The following is a 21,244-nucleotide window of genomic DNA, read 5'->3' as shown; positions in this document are numbered from 1 at the left end:
ACACATCCTATAAAATACAATGTACCTCCATGCATTATTCTCTTCATGACCTTCTCTTACCAGTTTGCATTAATACTAAATTATCTGTATTTCAAGTTTCCTGGTTTCCAGTATGCCAATGCTCTCTCTAAGATTAACTTGCTTGCTAGAATTTTCAGTCACTTTGTGCTTGAAAATTTTAGCTTGCTTTTGAATGTCTGCCTACAGTAAACAGCATTTGGCAGACATTTTCCCTTTACCTCACTACCAGGCTACCTGCAGCAAAGATTTCTCCTTATCTAAATTGCAGGAAAATGTTATATATTCGCACAATCAACCCCTCAGGATAAACAACAGGGCACCATTTCTTACACAGAGACCAAGACCTATTTAGCAGATGAAACAATTTTTATCTAAACATCTGTCAGGTCTTCCTACAGCTTTTTGCCTAGTGAGATATATGGTACATGGAGCACGATTAGGAGATATCACCATCCCTTGCTAAGAAGGCAGAGTTGTTGCTTCAGGATACTCTTATTTTTTATTTTTGTTTTCATTTTGCCCCTCATGTCAGCTTCAACAAGGGGTGCCAGAGCAGTGTGAAGATGAGGAGGGAGCAGTAGCTGCTGGAGCTGGTGACCCTGGGAGCCAGGCTCTTGGCGTTGCAGTTGTTGGAGTAGCAGCAGTGGACGCTCACTCCGGGCGCCCTCGACCCGTCCCTCCGGGCGCGCTCGCAGAAGGACCTGAACGAGCAGGACTTCATGATGCCACCTGCAACAGAGCCACAGTGAGCCCAGAGGGGCTGCAAATGGCCACCTGCTCCCACCTGCACCCCCTCAGCACCAGCACTGAGCCTTGGCTTTGGCTGATCTTCACAAGTAAATGAATACGGCCACCACACACGGCAGCACACCAAGCTCCCGCTTAAATAACTCTGATTTTTCTTAGAGGCAACTGGTGCAGCTTAAATGTCTTTGGATGTGCCCAAGTGCAGGGGCTTCTTTTCCATTCTAATTTCCAGCTCAGTCATTTAAGTAAGAAGTGGGCACTACTTAAAATGTTTCCTCCCAGTTTTCACAAAGAATGGGTGCAGCTCATTGTGGCACACCAACAAATCATTGCCAGTGGGATTTTGTGTCAGCAAAACCAGGATTGAGATTTATTAATGGGGTTTATTTTGAGAGGAGACATTTACTCTCGGTTTTCCTCTTACCTTACTATGGAGACTAAGTTATCTTTCCAACACTGGTTATTTATTTTTTTTGTGACAAATGTAACGAGTCTGACACATTTGTGACACTTACTTGCTTGTCCTCTAATGACTGCACAAGCATCTGCATGGCCTGGACACTGCTGACTTCCTTGTCTGTTGCAGTCGTCATCACTAGAACCTACACAGGTGTAACACTGCAGTGCTTCACCTGGATGGAGGGAGAAGAGACCACTTAGAGTTCACAAGAAATATTTTAAAATACCAATCTTTCTAATATGGTTTCGAGCACGCATCAAAAAATTGCAAGAAATTTTGGGAAAATCCAAAGAGTCTGCAAATCTTAACAATACTTCTTTTTAGAAATGGTTCAGATACTGATTAAAAAAAATAGAATCAACCACAGATTATTTAGTTGTTATAATCTGCACTTAAAATAATAGAAGAAACATTTGATGTTCTGTAACTGCATCCATATCTTCGTGTAACATTTTCAGAGCAGAGCCCACACATTGTTTTTTTCCCCCTCCATCATGATCTTTGGTCGACAGTACCATGAAAAAGCACATTGTATACACATAAAATCTTACAATCCAATTTTCCTTTTCTCCTAAAGTATCAATTCAGTTGGAAAGTACAACAGTGTATCTTGAGTTTTACTCTTGCTTAAACATTACAACCACACCTCAATCCTCTTTCTTTTCCTTGCCTCAAACTACACTGACTACACTGCACTACACTATTTTTAAAGGTAAGCATGAATTAGAAAGATATTTAGAATACCACACTTGAAGCTTGCAGAGCAGAAATCCCACCCTTGCTATCAGTGGGAACATTTGAATCTGTTAGTACACATATTTATCTTTACAGAGGTGCAGTTCTTTGCTGCTAACCACACACACAAATTGATCTGAAACCAACCCAACCCAGGAGAGGACCCCAGAACAGCAAAGAGGCTCAGCCATGCCTGAGGTAGGAAAAGCAAATGAAGTAAAAAAGAAAAGAAAAAGGAGTTGACTTACTTTTGAGGACAAAAAGGGAGCTGACAAGAACCAGGCTGAAGACTGTCCACATCATGGAGATCCAAGAGATGCACCATTAGCCAGAGAAAGCAGTTTGTTTGCTATTAGAGCCTTAATGCTTCTCCTACATCCCTAATCCTGTGCAGAGGATAATTTACAGGATAAAGAGGTGTTCGAGAGTGCTACTTATGGAGCTTGTTCCGGCTGCACCTCTGATCACACCAACCTCAGCTCCACCAGCAAATTCTTCCAGGAGCAGGAAATGCATTCACCTTCCAGTGCCAGACATGCTTAAAAACCATCCTGTCACCACATGCCACAGCCTCCGACTCCTCCAACAGCCTCATTACATTTGCCCATGGGATTTGCTGGATCAGGGTCAGAGCATTAAATATTTTGGAGGATTAAGCCTATGCTTGAGACTTGAGTGGTCCAAATCCAACACTTATACACACATATATATATTTAGAGAGACAGTAAGATATAGACCTAGATATGTGCACATAAGCAGCAGACTCTTGTGACCCACAAAGTGTTCCAGGCAGTGACCCATGAAGTGCTTTCTGTGGAGGAATTAATTCCCAAGAGCATCTGGTGATGAAATAAGCAAGTGAAGGACAAAAAACAGAGCCATACTTAGCTTCAACTTTCAACGAAAAAAATTTATTTACAATAGAGAATTTCATTTGTGACATGCATTTTCCTTTTTTTTTTTTTTTAGATTTTTATTTTACAAATCAGCAAATGCAGATAAAGTTTACATTCCTTAAGGCAAGAGTCCCCATGCAAGTAATACATGTTTATATTAAATCCAAAAGACATCCAACATGGGAACTCATGTACAAAGGGAAGGCTAGGATCAGCAATTTGTAATTTCTTAGAGAACTTGACAATCTCCCTGATACAGGAACTTTGAGATCAACTTGCTATGAATTATACTATGAAAATGCAAACAATAGCAAGAAATTCTGATAGTCATCTTAGTACTGCATACAATTAAATCAACTTTATTTAGAAAGAAAATACAGTAGTGCATACGAAAAAGTGAAAATATAACCTGTCCACATAAATGTATGGACATCAGTGTGCCAATGGTCATATTGCACTCAATAGCGAAGTCCAGAAATTTGGTTAAAAGTTAGCTTTTCCCCATTTTGGCAATCAGTTCATCACAAATCTTTGTTAACTCTTCAATCTCTTTATTCTGGAAAATAAAATATGAAGTATTATGAAAAGGATTGCTGCATTAAGGTGAGGGCTTTTAAAAATTTTAGTATTATCTAACTAGTGGGAGAGGTGTGGGAAAATTAGCTTTTCTGCAATGCTAAGAACAGGAGATCTATACATACAGATATATGTGATATATAGTACAACCAAGTGCTCATACTCATGGTACTGCTGCATGCATTCAAACAAATGCTTCCTTTTTTCCAAATACAGCTCCTCCAGTTTTAATAAATCAAATTTAGCACCAAAGCAGACAGCTTCATAGCAGTCATTCCCAGCACACCACAAGAATACATAGTGGAAATTTGTTTCTAGGCTGCACTTTTCTATTTTTTCCATTATTTTCACCCTGCCTTGCAGAGCTGCAAGCAAGGACGAGCTGTTCTGTGCCAAAGCAAGCTCCCTTGGCTGAGCTGGAGAACAGAGAGATATAAATAGGCATTTCCTACAGACACTTTGGAATTAGCACTGGAATTACAGCTAGCACTAAAAAGGGAAACAGAACCTGAGAGAAAAGCTAAAGCAAGTTCTGAAACCTAAGAACTGAAGCAAACCAAGGCCTGGGCTGAGCCAGCCCCAAACACCTGGGCTCAAATCAAACCCGGGTCCAGCTGGTGCACACGGGGGTTTTGCCTTAAAATTTGGGGAGTGCTGCTGTCCCCAGGGCCAGTGAGCTGCAGGACAATCCTCAGGCAGAGCTTGGCTCTGGGAGGAGCAGATTCCTGATTTACCTTTTGTTCCAGTGTTCTCTCCAAGGCATCCACTTTGAGCTGCTCCTTCCGAAGGCTGGCCTGGTACGCTGCCTGCTCCTGCTGGGCCTTGCCTCTCACTTGTGCAATTTCAGCATTGGCTCTGCAAAACACGCAGGGTTTGGTCACATCAGGCTCTCTACAGGGAAGGGCAGAGGGTGCCCAAGGGTGGACAGCACTTCAACAAATGGGGGAGAGGGCAGGGCTGGCTTCTGCACATCTTGGGTATATTCTAACACTTGTCCCTAGAGGCTTCACAACTCCCCCTCTTGCTCAGCAGGGGCTGCAGATTCTTTTCTTACTGTCTGTGCTGCTCCCTTCATGCTTCTCTCAGATATCTCTGCTGGGGTCACAATTATGACTCAGGTAGAAGTGTTTTATGGCAGTTTCCAAACCTGATCTCCAGTTCAGGGAACTGTACTATGAATCCTGAACATGACTCCTAGAAATGTTTAATTGGTCATTACATCGAAATCTAGAAAAAAGAAACTGATTAATGGCTTCCTTCTTGATCCTCCCATGAAAATACAAACATAAAGACATTAGTTAAATATAGAAATTTAAGGCGTTCTGTATGGTCAGGAGCTCAAAGAAACACCAGCACATTGCAGAAATTCTTATCATTGCATTTCCATCACAGAGCAGCCTGTGCTTTACATATTGCAGGAGCAGTTTGGGATGTGAGGTCTAGCCACGGGAATCCACCTGCACCATGAACTCCTGAAAAAATATGTGTACAATCCATGCACCAGCCTGCAAGTGTCCAAGGCCTGGCTGGGCAGGGCTTCAGACAACTTGGCTTAGTGGAAGGTATCCCTGCCCATGGCAGGGGGTGAACAAGATGGTTTTAAGATCCCTTCAAACCCAAACCATTCTGTGAATCCATGACTGAATTACCTGTCCAGTTTTTCCTCAGCGTGAATTTTGAGTGCCTGATACCTCTGCTCTTCCTTCTTTACTCGTGACAAATATTCCTGCGCGCATTTCTTCAACACTTCTTCATTCTTAAAAGAGAAGATGACATCAAATTTAATCCAAGAGGTTAAAATGCAGGACAGGCACTTGTTTGTGCGAGTCACACACAGCTGTTTGAAGGGCTTCAGTCCAACACTGACACCCCAACAGAGGCCACCTGAAGGAGAATATCACACAATGCAAAGAGTTTTACAATTTTTCTGTTTGCATTTGACAGCTGGCTGCAATCCTTCACCTGAGGATTATGGTTTGTAGTGCAGGACATCAGAATCAGCTGGAAACACAAGTCCTGCCTTCTGTTCAGCAGCACAGCACTACTTCCTGGTACACAGAATCTGCTCAACTCTGCTCTTCAAAGATGTTAACGTGACTCACCTTCCGAAACCCTTCCAGGACTTCTTTCATCTTCTCATATCTCCTGAAAAGATCTGCCAGGGATTTCTCCACTGAGTTCAGATCGGCCAGAGCTTGCTCCTTCTCCACTATGAGCTGCTGAACAGTGTGGTGGGAGACAGATTTCTCTCTCTGTTCATCCTCTGAAAGAAGAGAGGGGTAGGGAAAAGAGAGGTTTTCAGAAGGGTAACAGCAGTAAGTCCACTGATTTCACTATTATCTACAGTTTCTACTATACTCTGCTTTATTTGTGTATTAGTAAGTTTACAAGATCCAGAAAAGTCAGATTATATAAAGACACAAGCCTGTTTTGGAAAACAGTTGCTAAATACAGTGACATTTAAATATTTTGATGTTGGGGGAAAATGTGAATGTATCTCTGTACAGATGATTTCTTCACTCTGAACTCAGCCATGAAAAGGCAGGTGTTGGATTATCCCTGTTTGTCTGAAGATGCACTAGCTGAAGGAAAGGACATTTATGGACATTCCTAGCACTGGCCACAAATTATTTGCTATTGCTGATAAATGCCTCTCATCTCCTGGCATCTTCTAATCCTGAACAAACAAGGCACTTTGTTCAGTGGAATTCAACTTCAATTCTTCCCTTGGAAAAGCAGTGTTTTACCAGCTCTCAGGATTACTGGAACAAGTGGCAGAAAGGAAACCTAACAGTAGACAGACTTCTTAAGTGTAAAAAAACTGCAAAAAACATCTGCCAAGCTCCTCCTGTGTATAGTTAAATTTGAGCCAGGAATGGTGGGAAGAACGTAACAGGAATACAAATCCATATGGAGAAGGAATTTTCAAGGGAATTGACCTTATAATAAGTTGGAATATCCACATAACACTGGAAGAAAAGGTCTGGCATTGTCTTCCAAAATGCTGCATTGTTTCCTTCACATCCTAAACTATGATTCTTTTGTCTGTGTTTTAAGGGCTACTTTGAATGACACTGAAAGGAAAACCCACCCACAAAACACAGCAGTTTCATATTACCATTTCCTTGATTTATGATAGAAACTAAAAGAAGGTAAAAAGTTCTCCTGTGGAAAAAGCATGGGGCATTTCACAATATACAACTTTTCATTTGGGCCTTTATATTTGGAAACATAAAGAACGAAACAAGTTTGGGGTTTTTATTTGAATAGAAGATTTCATCTGAATCCTTTATAGTGCTGGTCAGCTCCAAAGTGCCAAAGCTGAAACTGTCAATTCCCAAACTGAGATTCATCTCTTCCTTTTGCATATTCCATTCAAAAAATACACATTTTTGCTGGCCTGACCAAGGCCAGAGCAGGGATGATGCCACACTGTGCATCAGCTCCTGGGCTCCTCTGCTCACCCCTGACAGCACCTGGCTGGGGCAGAGCCTGTCCTGAGCTTATTTTGGTCTGTGTGATACAGAAGATCAAAAGAATCAGAGAAGTTCTCAGGACCTGCTGGTAACACCTTTATTTTACTGGTGAACAAACACCTTTGACATGGCAGAGAAACCCAGAGTCCGGTAATACATCATCACTTGGATATATTTGACATATATTTTTTGTTAAAAATAAACCTTCTTTTCTATTTTGCTTTCTTAGAGACACTCTGTATTCCTCTGTAATGTCAAAATTAATGTGTTCTCAATTAAAACAAAAAAAAAAGTTGTCTTTTGCTTATTTTTCTAAACCTCAGAGGCTGTCTCCTTGTGTTCCAGCACTGGATTTGTTTAATCATGCTGGAGATTACATCTTGCCTAGATAATTCCAAACCCCTTCCTGGCAGGATCCTCTTCTCTGGCAACACTTCTGTCACTGCAGCTCCAGGCAGTGTGAGAGATCCCTTCGTATGATCATCCAAAATAATGTGTTTAACGTCACATCCCTACTTTTTGTGAGACCTTTGTCTGAGGTATTTTAGCAACATCCTTATTTGTTTCCAGGGTGATCAGGAAGTTAGTAATTCATGTCACACTCCCTCAGAACTACTGAGCTCCTCCTCTTCCTCCAGCACATCGAGGGCTCTCCTCTATCAGCTGGATCAGCTCCTCCAGCACTCGATCCCCAGCACCATTAAAACTCACTCATGGGAAACTGGGGCAAATGCTACATAATCACACAATGGTTTGGGTTGGAAGGTACCTTAAAGCTCATTTGGTTCCACCACCCTGCCATGGGCAGAGACACTCCCACTAGACCAGATTGCTCTAAGACCTGTCCAAGTGATGCTCCCAAACCAAAGTGGTTAAATACAACAAAATGAAGAAACTTGGCTGGAGGGGGACTGGAGTTTTATGTGGTATTTTTATGAAATGATAGAATGGTTGGGATTGGAAGGGACCTCCTATGTTCTAGGACTATGATTTAGTTTCCATAAAATATGCTGGTAATAGTCTGCCAGTCAAATCTTAGATAAGCGGTTACACATCCTTAATTCCAAATATGTGTACGAGGATCTGTGATCAAAGTATTTGAATTAAATTACTTCCATGTCTGCAACAGACCCTGCCCAGGGCTCACCAACAATAACAGCAGTATGCTCAGGACTAGCACTACCCAAATTGACAGAATCAGAGCAGCACCACGCAGATCCGCTTTCAGGCTCAGCTCACTACTACTCACATGACTTAATGGGAATGCAGCAAACAGAGAACAAAAGCAAAAGAAACTAAAGATGCAAAATGCTGGTGTGAAAGTTGGTGAAAAGCTTTACTTACCAGGCTTGCCTGTTTTGTTTTTGCAAGCAAATAGCAAGAAGCAACGAAAACGGAAGCAAAATAGAAAAATCGGGAATTGTTAGGAAAGCAGCAAATAAGTAATGCAACAACCTGTAATGCACAAAGCATAGTATCTGTCTTCCACAAGAATTTCATAATGTATTTAAATGTAAAGAATAAGGATACATTTTTAACAAGGTAAAGAAAAAAAACCCAAACCAACATTAGAAAGCTGTCAGTGAAAAGGAACTGGAAAGCCTGGTCTTTCCTCTCCCCCACTCCTCAGTGTAAACCAAAATGTGTTAGGGGTTGAGGCAAGTGTTAGAAAAAAAGGAAAAAAAATATAAAGCACCAGTAAAAAAAATATGTCAAGTGACACTAAACAGGGATCTCCACACTGACAGCTTGCAAGCTCTGGCTGCACAGAGTGTGGCATGAAGTAACCTAAGTTGGGTAATTCTGGGTTCCATATATGTATAACAGCAAATATTAAACCTTCCACAGGCCTTGGAATCAAAAACAATCACTGTTTGCAATGCACATTTTTCAGTGCCTTTAGAAACAAACACAGGCAGTCATATGCTGTTAATATGGGATATTTTCTGTATTTATTATGCACACACCAGCCTACAAAAAGCTCAGCAGGACCTATCAACGTCACTGCATACTCATCTAAGGGATTGGTGAAATTGGTTTATGTGCAGTGCCCTTCTAACAGGGCTGTATAAATAGTTCAGAAGGGTTAAATGATAAACAGAAACAGCACAGGCACTTCTTTTGTTAAGATGCATATTTGCTTTAGCACTGAGGCATTACTGGGGTAACAGGTCACTGAAGTACATGCAAATAACAAACACACACACATTTTCCTCCACATGTGGCATTGGGATGAGTGAATTCCTTTACTGGAAGGGACAGCAATTTACAAGAAATGGCATGACAAAGTGGGACAATTAGATCAAAAATTTACATTAAATGCAGGGAGAAACCTCACATTTAACGTATCACCATGCTGTAAGATTTGCATACTGCTCTAATTAACACAGAAAGGATGTTCTCTGGGTCACATTTGCAAATGGACAGCAAATTAAATTACCTATAGCCACAGCCCCTAAAAACTCACTATAGAGCATCTGAGAGGCTCTGATACTCTGAACCTGAAGTTTAAAGGTATATTTACTCCTAGTCAATGACACAATACTAATCTAACCTTAATTTCTTTGCAACAAGAGGAGGTGGCAATGGTGGAATGTACCAGGTACATCAAGGCTGTGCCTCTGCCTCAGGATTCCTATTCTGTGTCTTACTGTTGCACTGCAGTCTCAAAATTTGATTTAAAAAAAAAATCTGTTTCTCAAAAATAGAATTTGAATTTCTTTGTTGTTAACTGTGTGCACAGCTTGGGGAAAATAGGACAGGTTCTTTGTGTGTCCATAGCACCGGCCAGGTTCAGGGTGGAAGCCACACCAGGGTATGTTTACTGAAAACCTAAATGAAATAAGTTCTTTGCATACTCTGGTCACTCCCACTTGAACATTTGCATGATGACAATGACAGACATGCCAGAAGGCAGCACATTGGCTCAGCTGTACATTCAAAAGGCAATGGAGGCATAACAGCAGAGAGAATGAAGCCCAGTATATTATTAGTGTTATTAATTAATATATCTATTTCATTAATTACTTTATTTATCATAGCTGTCATTCTGTTAAAATTTATTTGTAGGTCCATTTTACTCTTCACTTATAAGGAAGCTGGGATGTGTCCCAATGGCCAAGAAATCCAGGAAGGCAGCAAAAGCACCAGACAATGGTGCTCTTCTGAGCAACTCTAGCCTTGGAGATCCCAAAATTCCACTCAGCCTTTCTGGGAAACAGCTCAGGCTGAAGCAGTACAAGGCAGCACAAGCCACTGGTGCTTTCTATAGCCAGACTAATAAAAAGAGCTTTAGAAATCTTACAGGAGGCTTTAAAATCACATCCCAGGGGCCAGACCTCCTGCAGCGAGGAACCACACGAGCCCTGCAACCTTTGGGTTTGAAGAGCTACTGAGAGTAGACTTTTTTATCTGTGAGATATGCTGTTAGCAAAGGAGTTTTTTAATTACTGAGAGGCAAAACTTGTTATAATTTAGACAAAAAAAGGAGAGCCCTGTGTCAGTAAGTAACTGGGGGGGTGGATTGGGCACTTGCAACCTCCCAGCTGGGATTGGAGTTAATCTCGGTTTTGGTCTGATCGATGCATTTAGAGCAGATAATCCCTGTTGTTGTGAAGAGCTAAGTTTGTATCTGCCATTAAACAGCTGTGAGCACATGCCTAAGGGGTTTTTAGGTCACTGAAAGTCTCTCCTGGAGAAACCCATGAATTTGAACCTGTTTCCTATGGGCCAGTTTGCTCTGCTGCAGAAGGGAAAGCCCTGAGCTTTCCGTGTTACCTGAACTGCCCGGGGGCTGCTGGCTGTGAAACGAGGCCCTGACTTTTCCTTTTCTGGTGTCCTCAGATGCATTCACAATTCCCTGCAGCATCAGCAGATGCAGCCAGCATCAAAATGAAGCCCACAGACTCCAACCAGGGAGCATCTTTCACAGTAGGAACACCTACCTATCATCTGAGCAATCGTCTTCTCATATTCCGAAACTATTTTTCTGTAAGAGGGGGAAAAAAAAAGAAAAACTTTTGGCAAACAACATCATTGCTTATGCTTACTTAGCAAATAACACTACCAGAAACTGAACTGTGGTGTTTTTAAGAGCTACAGAACCCCATCACACTTATTTATTGTCCAAATAACAAATAAAGCTGACAATTTTAACACTGTACCTGATTTTAAATTCTCCATAGAAATAATAAAGGCGAGGGGAGGAAGGAGAGATTGCTTTGAAACAGATTCTGTTTTCTGAAACATCACTCGTCATGATTACAAACATCATCACACTGGCCTAACTCAAGAATTACAAAGAGCCTGATTTTTCCATTACTTTCCACCCTCTTCTCCAAATTTGTGTTGGTTTATTTTTAATATAAACTTTAAGTAAACTTATAATTGGTAGCAAGCAAATCTAACAAGAGTAGTGTTGGCTATCATCCAAAATGTATCTCATCTTCTAAATTAATCTTCTCATGATTAAATGATTCACTACCACTTAAAAGAACAAGATCAAAATATTCAACAATGTAGCACAAAATCCATCATGTCCCATTTCTCAAATCTGTTTTTGAAGCAGAGGTAGCAAAATGCTACTTTTAAGAGTGTTTTATTTCATATACTCACGGTAGGCTTTGAATTTCCTTCTTGAAAAGAGGTTAGCCAAAATAAGCAGATTAAATGTGATTTAGAAAGATGATCCATCCCTTCCCAGAGCCAAATAAAGCTAATGAAATGAGACTAGCTTGATCTGTGCTTTGATTCATGAGCCACGCAGGACCGTCTACAAAAAACAAAATTACCCCACACTTCATCTGAAGTGGATATTCAAAACAGCTCACTGGGGCTGGATACACCTCTTTTGAACTTCACTTTCACTTGCTCCATTTTTAGAGCTCTGCTGCAGTTGGTGAGGTTACAGAAAGGATGTGGCAAAATCCTGAGATAAAAGTCAGTAAGGAAAGGAGAAACTTGCAGAGCTCCCAAAATCTACTACAGTAACTCCAGAACTGCCTCAAATCTGAATCACAGACAGAGCCCACAGCCCTGAGAAGGCCACCTGGCCCTAAGGACAGCAGCATCTCCCCTGTCCTGGTCCTGCAGAGCACTCACAGAGCAGGGGCTCTGCCCCGAGCACTGGAATTTTTCCTTTCAACCATAAATGATACTTTGGAGAGCAAAGATAACAGAACAGGATTTTGCCCTGAAAGGAAGGGTTTGGTTTCATGTCCAAAGCAGATTACCTCAAAAGCCTGCTGTAAGCAATGAGGGTTTCAAAGCTTTGTCATATCCTTGTGACACAAGGCACCTTTAGAAGTTTTATCATCCAAGAAAAGGAAACCAAGGACTCAGGGTACTTGGGGTAAGGAACACAACACTACAACAGTGCAGCACTTCTCAGGGAAGAATCTGCTCCAGATTCTTGTCAAAGGCCTCTTTCAGTCAAGCAGCCTAAATAATGGTCATTACAGCTGGGGAGCCAAAGGATGCTGCCACATCATTCCTCTTTGGGAGGGCACATCCTAACCCCAGGCTGACACATTACATGTGTACATTACCCCAGGCTTAAATGTTGGTATTTGAGACACTCAGCCTGTTCACTGACTGCACATTTGTAAGGCAAAAAAACCACCAGAATCCGGGGCTACAAAGGGTCTCAGAGGTCATCTGCTTGACTCCCCTTACAGAGTCATAATCAACCAGTCCTCCAAATAACCATAATTAAATATTTCTTGCCTGTCTCTGCTTAGACTCTTGGATTATGGTACAGCCCACTGTGGTTCAGCTCTTCAATAGCTACCTCATTTTGGCTTCTGTTCTCTGGAGTGGAATTTCCTTCAACTGATCTTTTCCTGGAAATTTAGATGAATTCAGGATATTCCAGCTACAGTATGCAGGACATGGGTACAGGAGCATTGCTTCTCCTTCTCTGGGAAGTGATGCTTTTGTGCTTGCAACTGTAAATAATCCCTTCACTCCCTGTTTATCATTATGTCATATCTCATTGCTGCATCTCTAGTTTACCACACATGGACTGCTTGAATATTTAAACTTTCAAGACAAATCTTTCTTTGTGCACATATGTGTATTTATCATTTTGTGACAATATTAGCCAGATTTTTTCCTTTCATCCACACATGCCAGGCACGTGCCTGTGGGAAATCTGGCTCAGTTATTGTGTTTTGTTTCTTTTTTCAAATCAGACTTTATGGAGGGTGGAGACACACACAAAATTACTGTGTGGAAGACGAAGGTGCAGATCTACAGTGTGCCAGCTGCTCTGTGTCACCCCTGGCTCTCCTTCCACGAGGGAAAAGGCTGGCAGTGCCTGCTGGCAGCCAGCAGACACGTGCACCCCGACACAGAACAGACCAAGCACCACACTTGAGTGTGAGCTGCACACTGAGACATTCCTTACAAACCCTCATTTTGTTCCCTCCTTGTTTTGCTCCCTGGGTTTGACTGCTTGCAGCCACTCTGTTCTGTTTCTCCTCATTAAGCATTTCAGGGCTTTGTTCTCCATCCCAACAGAGCACAAGGGAGGTGAGAGAACTCAGCTGGGCACTGGGAGGTGGCAAAAAAGAAATAAAGAGGCTGCTCTTGCCTTTTGCAGATGCTTCTCTTAAGATGCTTTGGCTCAGAGCCCTGTGCTGCCACTATTCCAATCTGCCATGTGCAATTCCTGGCATCCATGCAAGTGTTTGTGGAGCTCTGCACTGCAGTTCCCTTCTACTCTCCCTCCTAAGCACAGTTTTCCTGGATATAAGCAATTGCACATGTAGGTCATCACTAGATACAGAGTTTAGCTTTAAATCACTGAAACCCTTTATTCTGGGAAGAAGCTGGTGCTAGAACAGAAGGGATTTTAAAGAAAATTCAGTCTCAGAAGCAATTGTATAAATTATTACTCAAAGGAGGGATGCTAAAAGACAGTTTCCTTCTATTTATGAGTTAAGAGAGGGGACCATTTTTCTTTGGTTTTTGAAAGTAGAAAATAATAAGCTTTAAAGACTCCATGAAGTATTTTACACATTCTCTTTTGCAACTGATGGCTTTCCCAGATTCAGATCACTGAGCAGGCCAAGCTCATGGCTTTGCCCTTCTTATGGTCCTACAAACTGAAAAAAAAGCAAAGCTGAACCTTTCAGCTGACTGAATGGGAGGCATCAGTGCTTCTTTGAGCAGCACTGCTCACATCATCCACTACAGGGATTTTGTTGTCATCCTTGCAAGCTGGTAGGAGCTGGGCTGGAAAGGAAGGTCAAACCATGTTCCAGTAGACAGATATTTAATGTAATAGAAGCAGGTTGGCATAGAAATAGAACAGATACAACCAGAACAAACTGAAAAGCTTCGAGTCCTTCTGTCAGCTCTCAAATGGAACAAGAGAGCAAAAGCCAAGAGAACTATTGCTTAACTAAAATCAACCTTAGGGTGTGCAGTAATTTAAAAACCATCTTAGTTCAAAGAAAAGGGTGTAGAATCTCCTTAGAAGCCAACATCCATAGTCCATAATGGTTCCTTTACAAGAAATGCTTTTCTACTGACACTGGTTTGATTTCTGCTGTTGAACAACTGTTTACAATGATGTCCTGGAGGCAGCCTATACTACTCATAACTATCTGCAAACCTGCACGTTCTTCCCTACATTCTTTCCTTTTTCCAAGAACAACTTCTTGAGGAGAGTGAATTCAACACTGGCATGTGCATCCCCCTGCCAGCTCTGCAGGCAAGTCATCCAGTCTGCAACAGGAACCTCACTATGCAATCCTAGTGAGAATTCACACACAAACCAGAGGAAATCCTTCCCTGACATTAACCTGCAGTAAAACCTCCCTCACCTCAGTATTCTGAGGGTGGGAAACGAGATTAGCAACACAGAAGTTTTCAATGATTACCCTGAACAGCAGTGCCCATCATACAGAGAAAAGACAAAGTATCAGTTCAGGATCAATGCAAAGCCTGAAGTTAAAAATAATGAAGCAAATTCAGCTAAGCAAAACAATTGTATGAGCATGGTACTCTGTGTACTACCCACAGGCTGAGATGAGCCTCTCTGACAGAGTGATCAAATTAATAACCCACCTCATTTCCATCACTTCCCTTCTGCTTTCTTCATATTTCTCTTTCCACTCAGATACTTCCCTTTCCTTGGCCACAATCTGAAACAGAAAACAAAGGGGAAAAACCCCATTGGATCATACCCATTTTTTCATTGCTACTTCTAACTAGACTAATATGATACACAGCTTTGTAAAATACATCATTTTATTCCTATGTCAAGCAGCTTACAATTTTTATATAATTATACAGCAATGTCAAGATGCACTGCGTACATCTGATGTTTAAGAACACAAGGATTTAATTTTATATCCTATCTGCCTTTCACATATATAAAACAAGCAAAACTTGCAGTGTAGCACCTTTTGCTTCAGCGCTGAGGCTGAGGATGGTTCCAAGAACAGACCAAGTGATCACAACACAAAGCATTCGGGAGAAAACAGGCAAGAAGGGAACAATGAAGGGCAGGTTTTCCCTTTCCCAGTTTGTGGGAACAGTTACCTCTGCTCTGGCGAGCCGGAGTGCAGAGTCCAAGTCCTGCTGGGGGTAGAGCAGAGCCGTGGTGGTCTCTGCGTCCGAGGCGCCAATGCGGGAGTACAGTGCACTTTTGGAGATGGAAACATCTGCTGGGATAGCAGGTTCTCTCTGTGTGTTTGTTTTTATAAATACAAAGAAACGAACCATTAAATAGGTGTTTAGCTTGTGGGTTTTCTGGGTAGAGATCTGTGCACCTCTAAATTAAAACAGCAGTAACACTGACATGGAGCTCTGAATTCAGCAATCATAAAATATACATTTAAGATCCATAAGAAGCAACAGGAGAGTCATATTACCTTTATAGAGAGAAAATAAAGATAGCACTTTGACATCAATATTTTAAGGTTTTATCTTACTAAATGTACTGCTTTTCACCACAACATCCACAAGAAATGCACATCAGCAGAAGGAATCAGGTTTGAAGGCAGAAAGCTTGTTAAAGGGAATTCTGCTTCCATAGAAATGAATCAAGAAACCAGAAGCAAGAGGACAGCTCACCCTCTTAGGTCAGGCCTGTCAATACATGGTATCTGTCATAAAGAATACCACATAAAAAGTGTGACTATGCAGGTGACACTTCTGCCCCACTGGTGTCCAGCATGCGATTAGTCAGTTAAATGAGGCTTTTTTTGCAGCTGTCAGTTTTGCTCATGTCAGAAGCCCAGATTAAATAGGGGAGAGCAGAATGTGAAATGAGGAGAGCAAAGAACAGGACACTGAGATGCAGGACATGTCTCACAAACAACTCTGGATGCAAACAACCCAAGCTACATCACATTAGAACTGACATTACAAAGGATAGTTCACAGAACCCAGAATGGTTTCAGCTGGAAGAGAACCTAAATCCCATCCCGTGGCACCCCCTACCATGGGCAGGGACACCTTCCACTGTCCTAGGTGGCTCCAAGCCCTGTCCAGCCTGGCCTTGGACACTTCCAGGGATCCAGGGGCAGACACAGCTGCTCTGGGCACTGTCAAGTCCCCACCACAAGGGCTGGACCATGAGTGGGGAGGAAAGTCAGGTTGATCAATGCCTTTTTCCACTCTTTGATGGAAATGGATATTCACATCCTGTTTTCCTGGTGTAGCATTCCTTGCTGCTGAAAAGGGGATATTGTATTTTTCCAGTTCACTTGTTAACTTTTTGCATAAAACAATGTATTCTGTTCCTTCAAGTTCACTAATTCTGTACCTAACCCTTTAGGCTTTATCTGCAATAATTAAGAGTAATAATCAAGATTATTCCATTATTTTTTTATCTAAAAGAGAAAATAATTATTTTCTTGTATTTTATAGTAAAAGAGAGTGGTGTGGTTTCGTTTTAGTTGTTTTGTTTGTATTTTTTTTTTTTAAATAGCAGAGTCACGCTCTAGTGACTGAAGCACAGGAATGTGAAAGGGAGTAGATAATGTCTGGATCAAGGTTCAGCCCTCATTAATTTCAACATCACATATTCTTGTCTCAACACTGGTAAAGGAATTTTTGCCAGATGCTATCCCATAAAACATTCACTTCCTCACAGTTCTTCTCACAATGCCCTGGATCACAGAAAGCATCCAAACCCACTGTTATTCTTGTTGTAATCCCTTGTGAGTTCTCATATCACACCTGACTGAAGAAGCTCTATTAAAAATTGTACACAATACACACAGGACCAGATGTTCTGGATTTCACATCTGTGGAGAACATGAAGAAACACTAACAACATTAAAAGACTAGGCAAGAAAATTTAATTAGAGCACGAAGAACCTAAACAGTATTTACAGAACATCTCACTGCATCTTCATTTACAGGAAAATCTCAGTAATTTGCTTGGTATTTTTTGTTTTTAAACCTGGGAGTCAACTGACTCTTACTTCTAGGATTTATGGAGCAGGCTATCCCTTCTCTGTTTTTGCTGCCTTTAACATGAACACCCCAAATAAGGATCAATTCCAGCAGAAATAGGAGATGCAAGCTCAAATTTGATGGATTTTCCCACCAGAAGAAAAAGCATTCCAAGATCTGTCAAAAGTGCACAGCCTGTGCTCTTGAAAGTATTTCCCAACAACTACATAGGAAAAAAATACACCTGGGATACAAGCTCAGACACCTCTGTAAATGCATAAATACAAGAAAAAAAAGTACTTTAGTCCCTCCTTAATCACAAGGCAGGAATAACTGAGAGATAAAAAAGAGCCATTAGATCATCAAAGCTGTCCTCCAAGGAAAGGCCACCCCTCAGATCGATCTGTTGAACTGCATCTGTCACATTTCAAAAGCCTCCTGCAGCTTAATTTGCTGGATCTCATAAAGAGATTGCTGGAAAATATTCATTGTGCCAAGAAGAAACACAAATTTTTTCCAAGCTTATATAAAACCATGTCAAAGTAACTGCTGGGAGGATGACAATTTCTAAAGAAAAAGATATTTAGAGCATTAAATACATACTTATAGGTATTTTTATATAGTTACAACAGCTCATTAATACTGTTATGTTTTCTCTAGTTCTCTTTGCATTTGAGTAAATTGTACAAAAGAGCAGCAATAATGACATGCAGGATAACTTAAAATTTCCAAAAATGACCACAAAATCTCTTGGAATTTTATCATTGAGTAGAAATGAATGTGGTAGTGGTCCAACCAGTGTTGCCCTAACTCTGGAAACACCCTGCACAAGTCACTGGGCTCTCTGGAGGAGTAACCAGTAAAAGTCATCATGGTTTTATTTCAAAAGCCAATTTTACACAGCTCCTAACTGATACATCACTCAGTAACTGTTATCTGCTGCCTGAAAAATATTCCTACCAGGAGTAAATAACAGCACCTGACCACCAGGATGATGGTATTACCCAGAATAACCTAATAATAATTCTTTAGCACCTAATTGCTGAGAAGGTAAGCAGTTAATTGGGGTAATAATCAGTGCAGGGATTTGTAAGTCACTAAACCTTGCACAGAAAGATTAGAGTCTTCAGGGGAATTACTACAAAATGTAGGTCACTGCAATCTTAGTGTAAATATTTGAGAGCTCAACACACTTCTCTTCCCAGCACCTTTCACAGAAACCAGATATCTGATCAGAAGGGAAACAAATGCACATCTATTAATCAGCTGCAGTTATCTCACTTCCAGGGGGTCAGAGAGGAAGGAAATAGAGAAATGGAATGAAAATGAGAACTAGTTTTTATCATAGCAGTTAGAGGAATGTGGGTTTAGCCCTGCTGAAAATGAGGCTGCCCTTTCCAAGCCCTTGAAATGCTGCCTGGGTGTGCATGGAATGATGGACTCTTTCAATTAATGTGTGAGCAGACAGGTCAATGCAGGCAAAGTGAAACTTAATTGTGCTTGCAAATACATGGAAAGGCAAGGAAAACCCAAGCAGAAGTCTTCTGCCTAGAAGTTTTGCTAAAATCAGTGGCATTGCTGTTTGAAGGAAATGCACCTCCTCCTCCACCATGAGAGCCCCATAAAGCTGTCATGCACTAATCCCTTTTTTGCTCACGCCCTTCCTTTCAGTTTGTATTTTTCTTGGATCCTATCTCAGCACCCAACTCTCCATCACCTCATCTCCACAAGGTGCTGGACACAAACCCTACTCAAGCTGCACCTACTAAAAAATTACCTCACAACATCCAAGTGGAGATTGTTCAAAAGAAAAGCATTAACTCACCTCAACACTGGAGGACAGAAATACTTGGCAATGCAAAAGCAAGTGACTGGTCCAGCTGTTATTTAAGTCTGTGACAAGAAACTTGGGAGTGGCCAAATAACTCCCCTCTGCCTAAGAACAATAAACTGCACATCCTTATTCTCACTCCTAGTGCTAGCACAAAATGCTTATATTTAATCTTTATTTTAGGTAACTTAATTTGTCATAACAAGTGCTTCTGTCTTTATTTACCATCCTATTCTTGTTACCCATCCAGTCATCATTTAGCAAATGTTAAATGTAATTATACAGCATTCAGAAAAGAACTGAGGCCAGCCATCCAGAAGGGAATTCTGCCAGGAGCATCCAAATTTAAGTCACTGCAGTCATCTGCTGGTTTCTGTTCTACTTAATCCAGGCCATCAGTCACTGCAGGTCACAAGGGGTGTCATCATAGGCTAATTTAACACCAGCAACCTCCCACTGAAATAGCAAAGCCATGCAAGGACAGAAGTCCTCCCCAGCCTAACATGACACCCATGGTATTGGTCTACAAGCACTGCTGTGCCTGGACCAACGTGGGGCTTTGTAACCATCAATAACTGCTGCCAGTTCTCTGTAAGAGGGGGGAGTTTTGCCTGTTTTTTTCTCCTCACCTCTCCTTACCATTTTGTTGTCTTTGTTACACAGATTAATGACATTTTCTAAAAAGTCGTATGAAATTCATTCTCCATTTCTAAGTTCTAAGGAGTTCAAAACTTATTCCAGCAAAACAAGATGCTGTGATGATGCTGAATAGCATCTTTAAAATGTAACCCCACATTCTATAAAACTTCTGCAGCTCAGAATCCCCCCGAGTAACTCACAAGTATTCACAAACACACAAATGCATTCTCTTCAGTCTAAAAAAAAAAAGTAGAAATTGTGAGTTTTGAACAGTTGGCTGGTTGCAGAAATGTAGATTTTAAACAGAAGTTTTCTGTATAACCCATGAAGAGCATCTATGTAATATTATGTGTTTCATCTCAGGTGTTTCCTGATGCTGGAGGGTCTGTATCCTGCATGTTCCAGCAAAGTGTTGGGAGGACAAGGAATCTGAGAGAGAATAAGGAGGTAGAGAGGATCTAGAGAGGACTCCACCTCCTTCTCTTCCAACACCTGACACTCAGGGCAGCAGAGCAAGGGGACACAGTCATACACAGGAAAATGATTTTTTGTTTTTCCTCCTTTGTTCTTTATGTTCCTCATTAGAGGCTTCAGCTTGGTTAGTCCTTCTAATGAAGACAACAGCATGTTTTTCTCAATTAAATAAAAGATTGTAACCACATACTCTAAAATACTCTTAAATCTGTGAGGAATGTGTTTACCTTAGTAAATGTATGTGCACAACAGAAAAAAGGTGGCTTGAGAGCTATTTAAGGTATGTGAAACAAATCAAATATCATCGTTGTTTTTTCAGAAAAGTACAGTTAACCTTAAAAAAAACCCTTTACTTTTATGAAGTAAAACTTAATAAATACTTAACATAAACTACTTAATAACTGATCTTTAAAGCACCATTAAATTCTACCCTGTAACCAGCCCAAATGTTGTGATGCAATGAACTCCAGACGATTTAGGATTGGGCAAAAGACTTTCTGCTGGCTTATTAATGGACACTACAAAAGGAGGAAAGTCACTGGAAAAGGACATGTCAGAAGCATATTCTCCTCATTTGGAATGAAATGTCACTGCAGCAGGACACTGCCATCCCCTCAGCATCCCATCCAGCTGATACCCTTTCCCAAGAAAGCCACTAACATTTACAGAATGACTTTTTTGGCTTTCCAAACACAGTGAGTTCCACGTGCATCCCTACAGCAGTGCAAAGCATCACTCTGAGGCATAACTAGCCAGCACGACCTGGAAGTAGTAATGAAAAAAATAAGATTTAGATCTTTATGAATAAAGACACATTGTGTTGTGAAGCATTTTTTCCTTGGGAGTTCTGTAGCCCTTCCAACCCTGCTGCAATCCCTTTCTTCAGATGCCTGAGGGCAAGGTCGACTGAATTCCTCAGTTTCAAACATTGAGGGTCAAAGGTGTCTGACTTCAAGATGAAAATACCAGCAGAAGA

At 41.1% G+C, this 21,244-nt stretch overlaps 2 protein-coding genes across 8 annotated transcripts in view; both read right to left on the bottom strand.

The window, feature by feature from the left end:
* Positions 1–396: 396 nt before the first annotated feature.
* LYPD5 (LY6/PLAUR domain containing 5) lies at positions 397–2,395 on the bottom strand. Its single transcript, XM_014886763.2, has 3 exons — positions 2,212–2,395; positions 1,284–1,400; positions 397–750 (listed from the first exon to the last, which is right to left on the bottom strand). The coding sequence occupies exons 1-3, from the start codon at positions 2,264–2,266 to the stop codon at positions 545–547; spliced, it is 378 nt and encodes a 125-aa protein (XP_014742249.2). The 5' UTR covers positions 2,267–2,395; the 3' UTR covers positions 397–544.
* Positions 2,396–2,852: 457 nt separating this feature from the next.
* Positions 2,853–21,244, bottom strand: part of TACC2 (transforming acidic coiled-coil containing protein 2) — an 80,301-nt gene continuing 61,909 nt past the window's right edge. For all 7 annotated transcript variants that reach the window (XM_088169413.1, XM_088169407.1, XM_088169408.1 and 4 more), the window contains 7 exons: positions 15,462–15,605; positions 14,985–15,061; positions 10,856–10,899; positions 5,538–5,698; positions 5,085–5,191; positions 4,170–4,290; positions 2,853–3,415 (listed from right to left, as the gene is read on the bottom strand). In XM_088169413.1, coding sequence (XP_088025539.1) covers positions 3,350–3,415; positions 4,170–4,290; positions 5,085–5,191; positions 5,538–5,698; positions 10,856–10,899; positions 14,985–15,061; positions 15,462–15,605 — 720 coding nt within the window. In that variant the 3' untranslated portion in view covers positions 2,853–3,349. The remainder of the gene's footprint in view (positions 3,416–4,169; positions 4,291–5,084; positions 5,192–5,537; positions 5,699–10,855; positions 10,900–14,984; positions 15,062–15,461; positions 15,606–21,244) is intronic.

This window comes from Sturnus vulgaris, chromosome 8 (genome assembly GCF_052056855.1).
Source record: "Sturnus vulgaris isolate bStuVul1 chromosome 8, bStuVul1.hap1, whole genome shotgun sequence".
NCBI classification, from domain to species: domain Eukaryota; kingdom Metazoa; phylum Chordata; class Aves; order Passeriformes; family Sturnidae; genus Sturnus; species Sturnus vulgaris.
The sequence above is the reverse complement of the archived record's forward strand: the minus strand, read 5'-3'. Positions and strand labels throughout refer to the sequence as shown.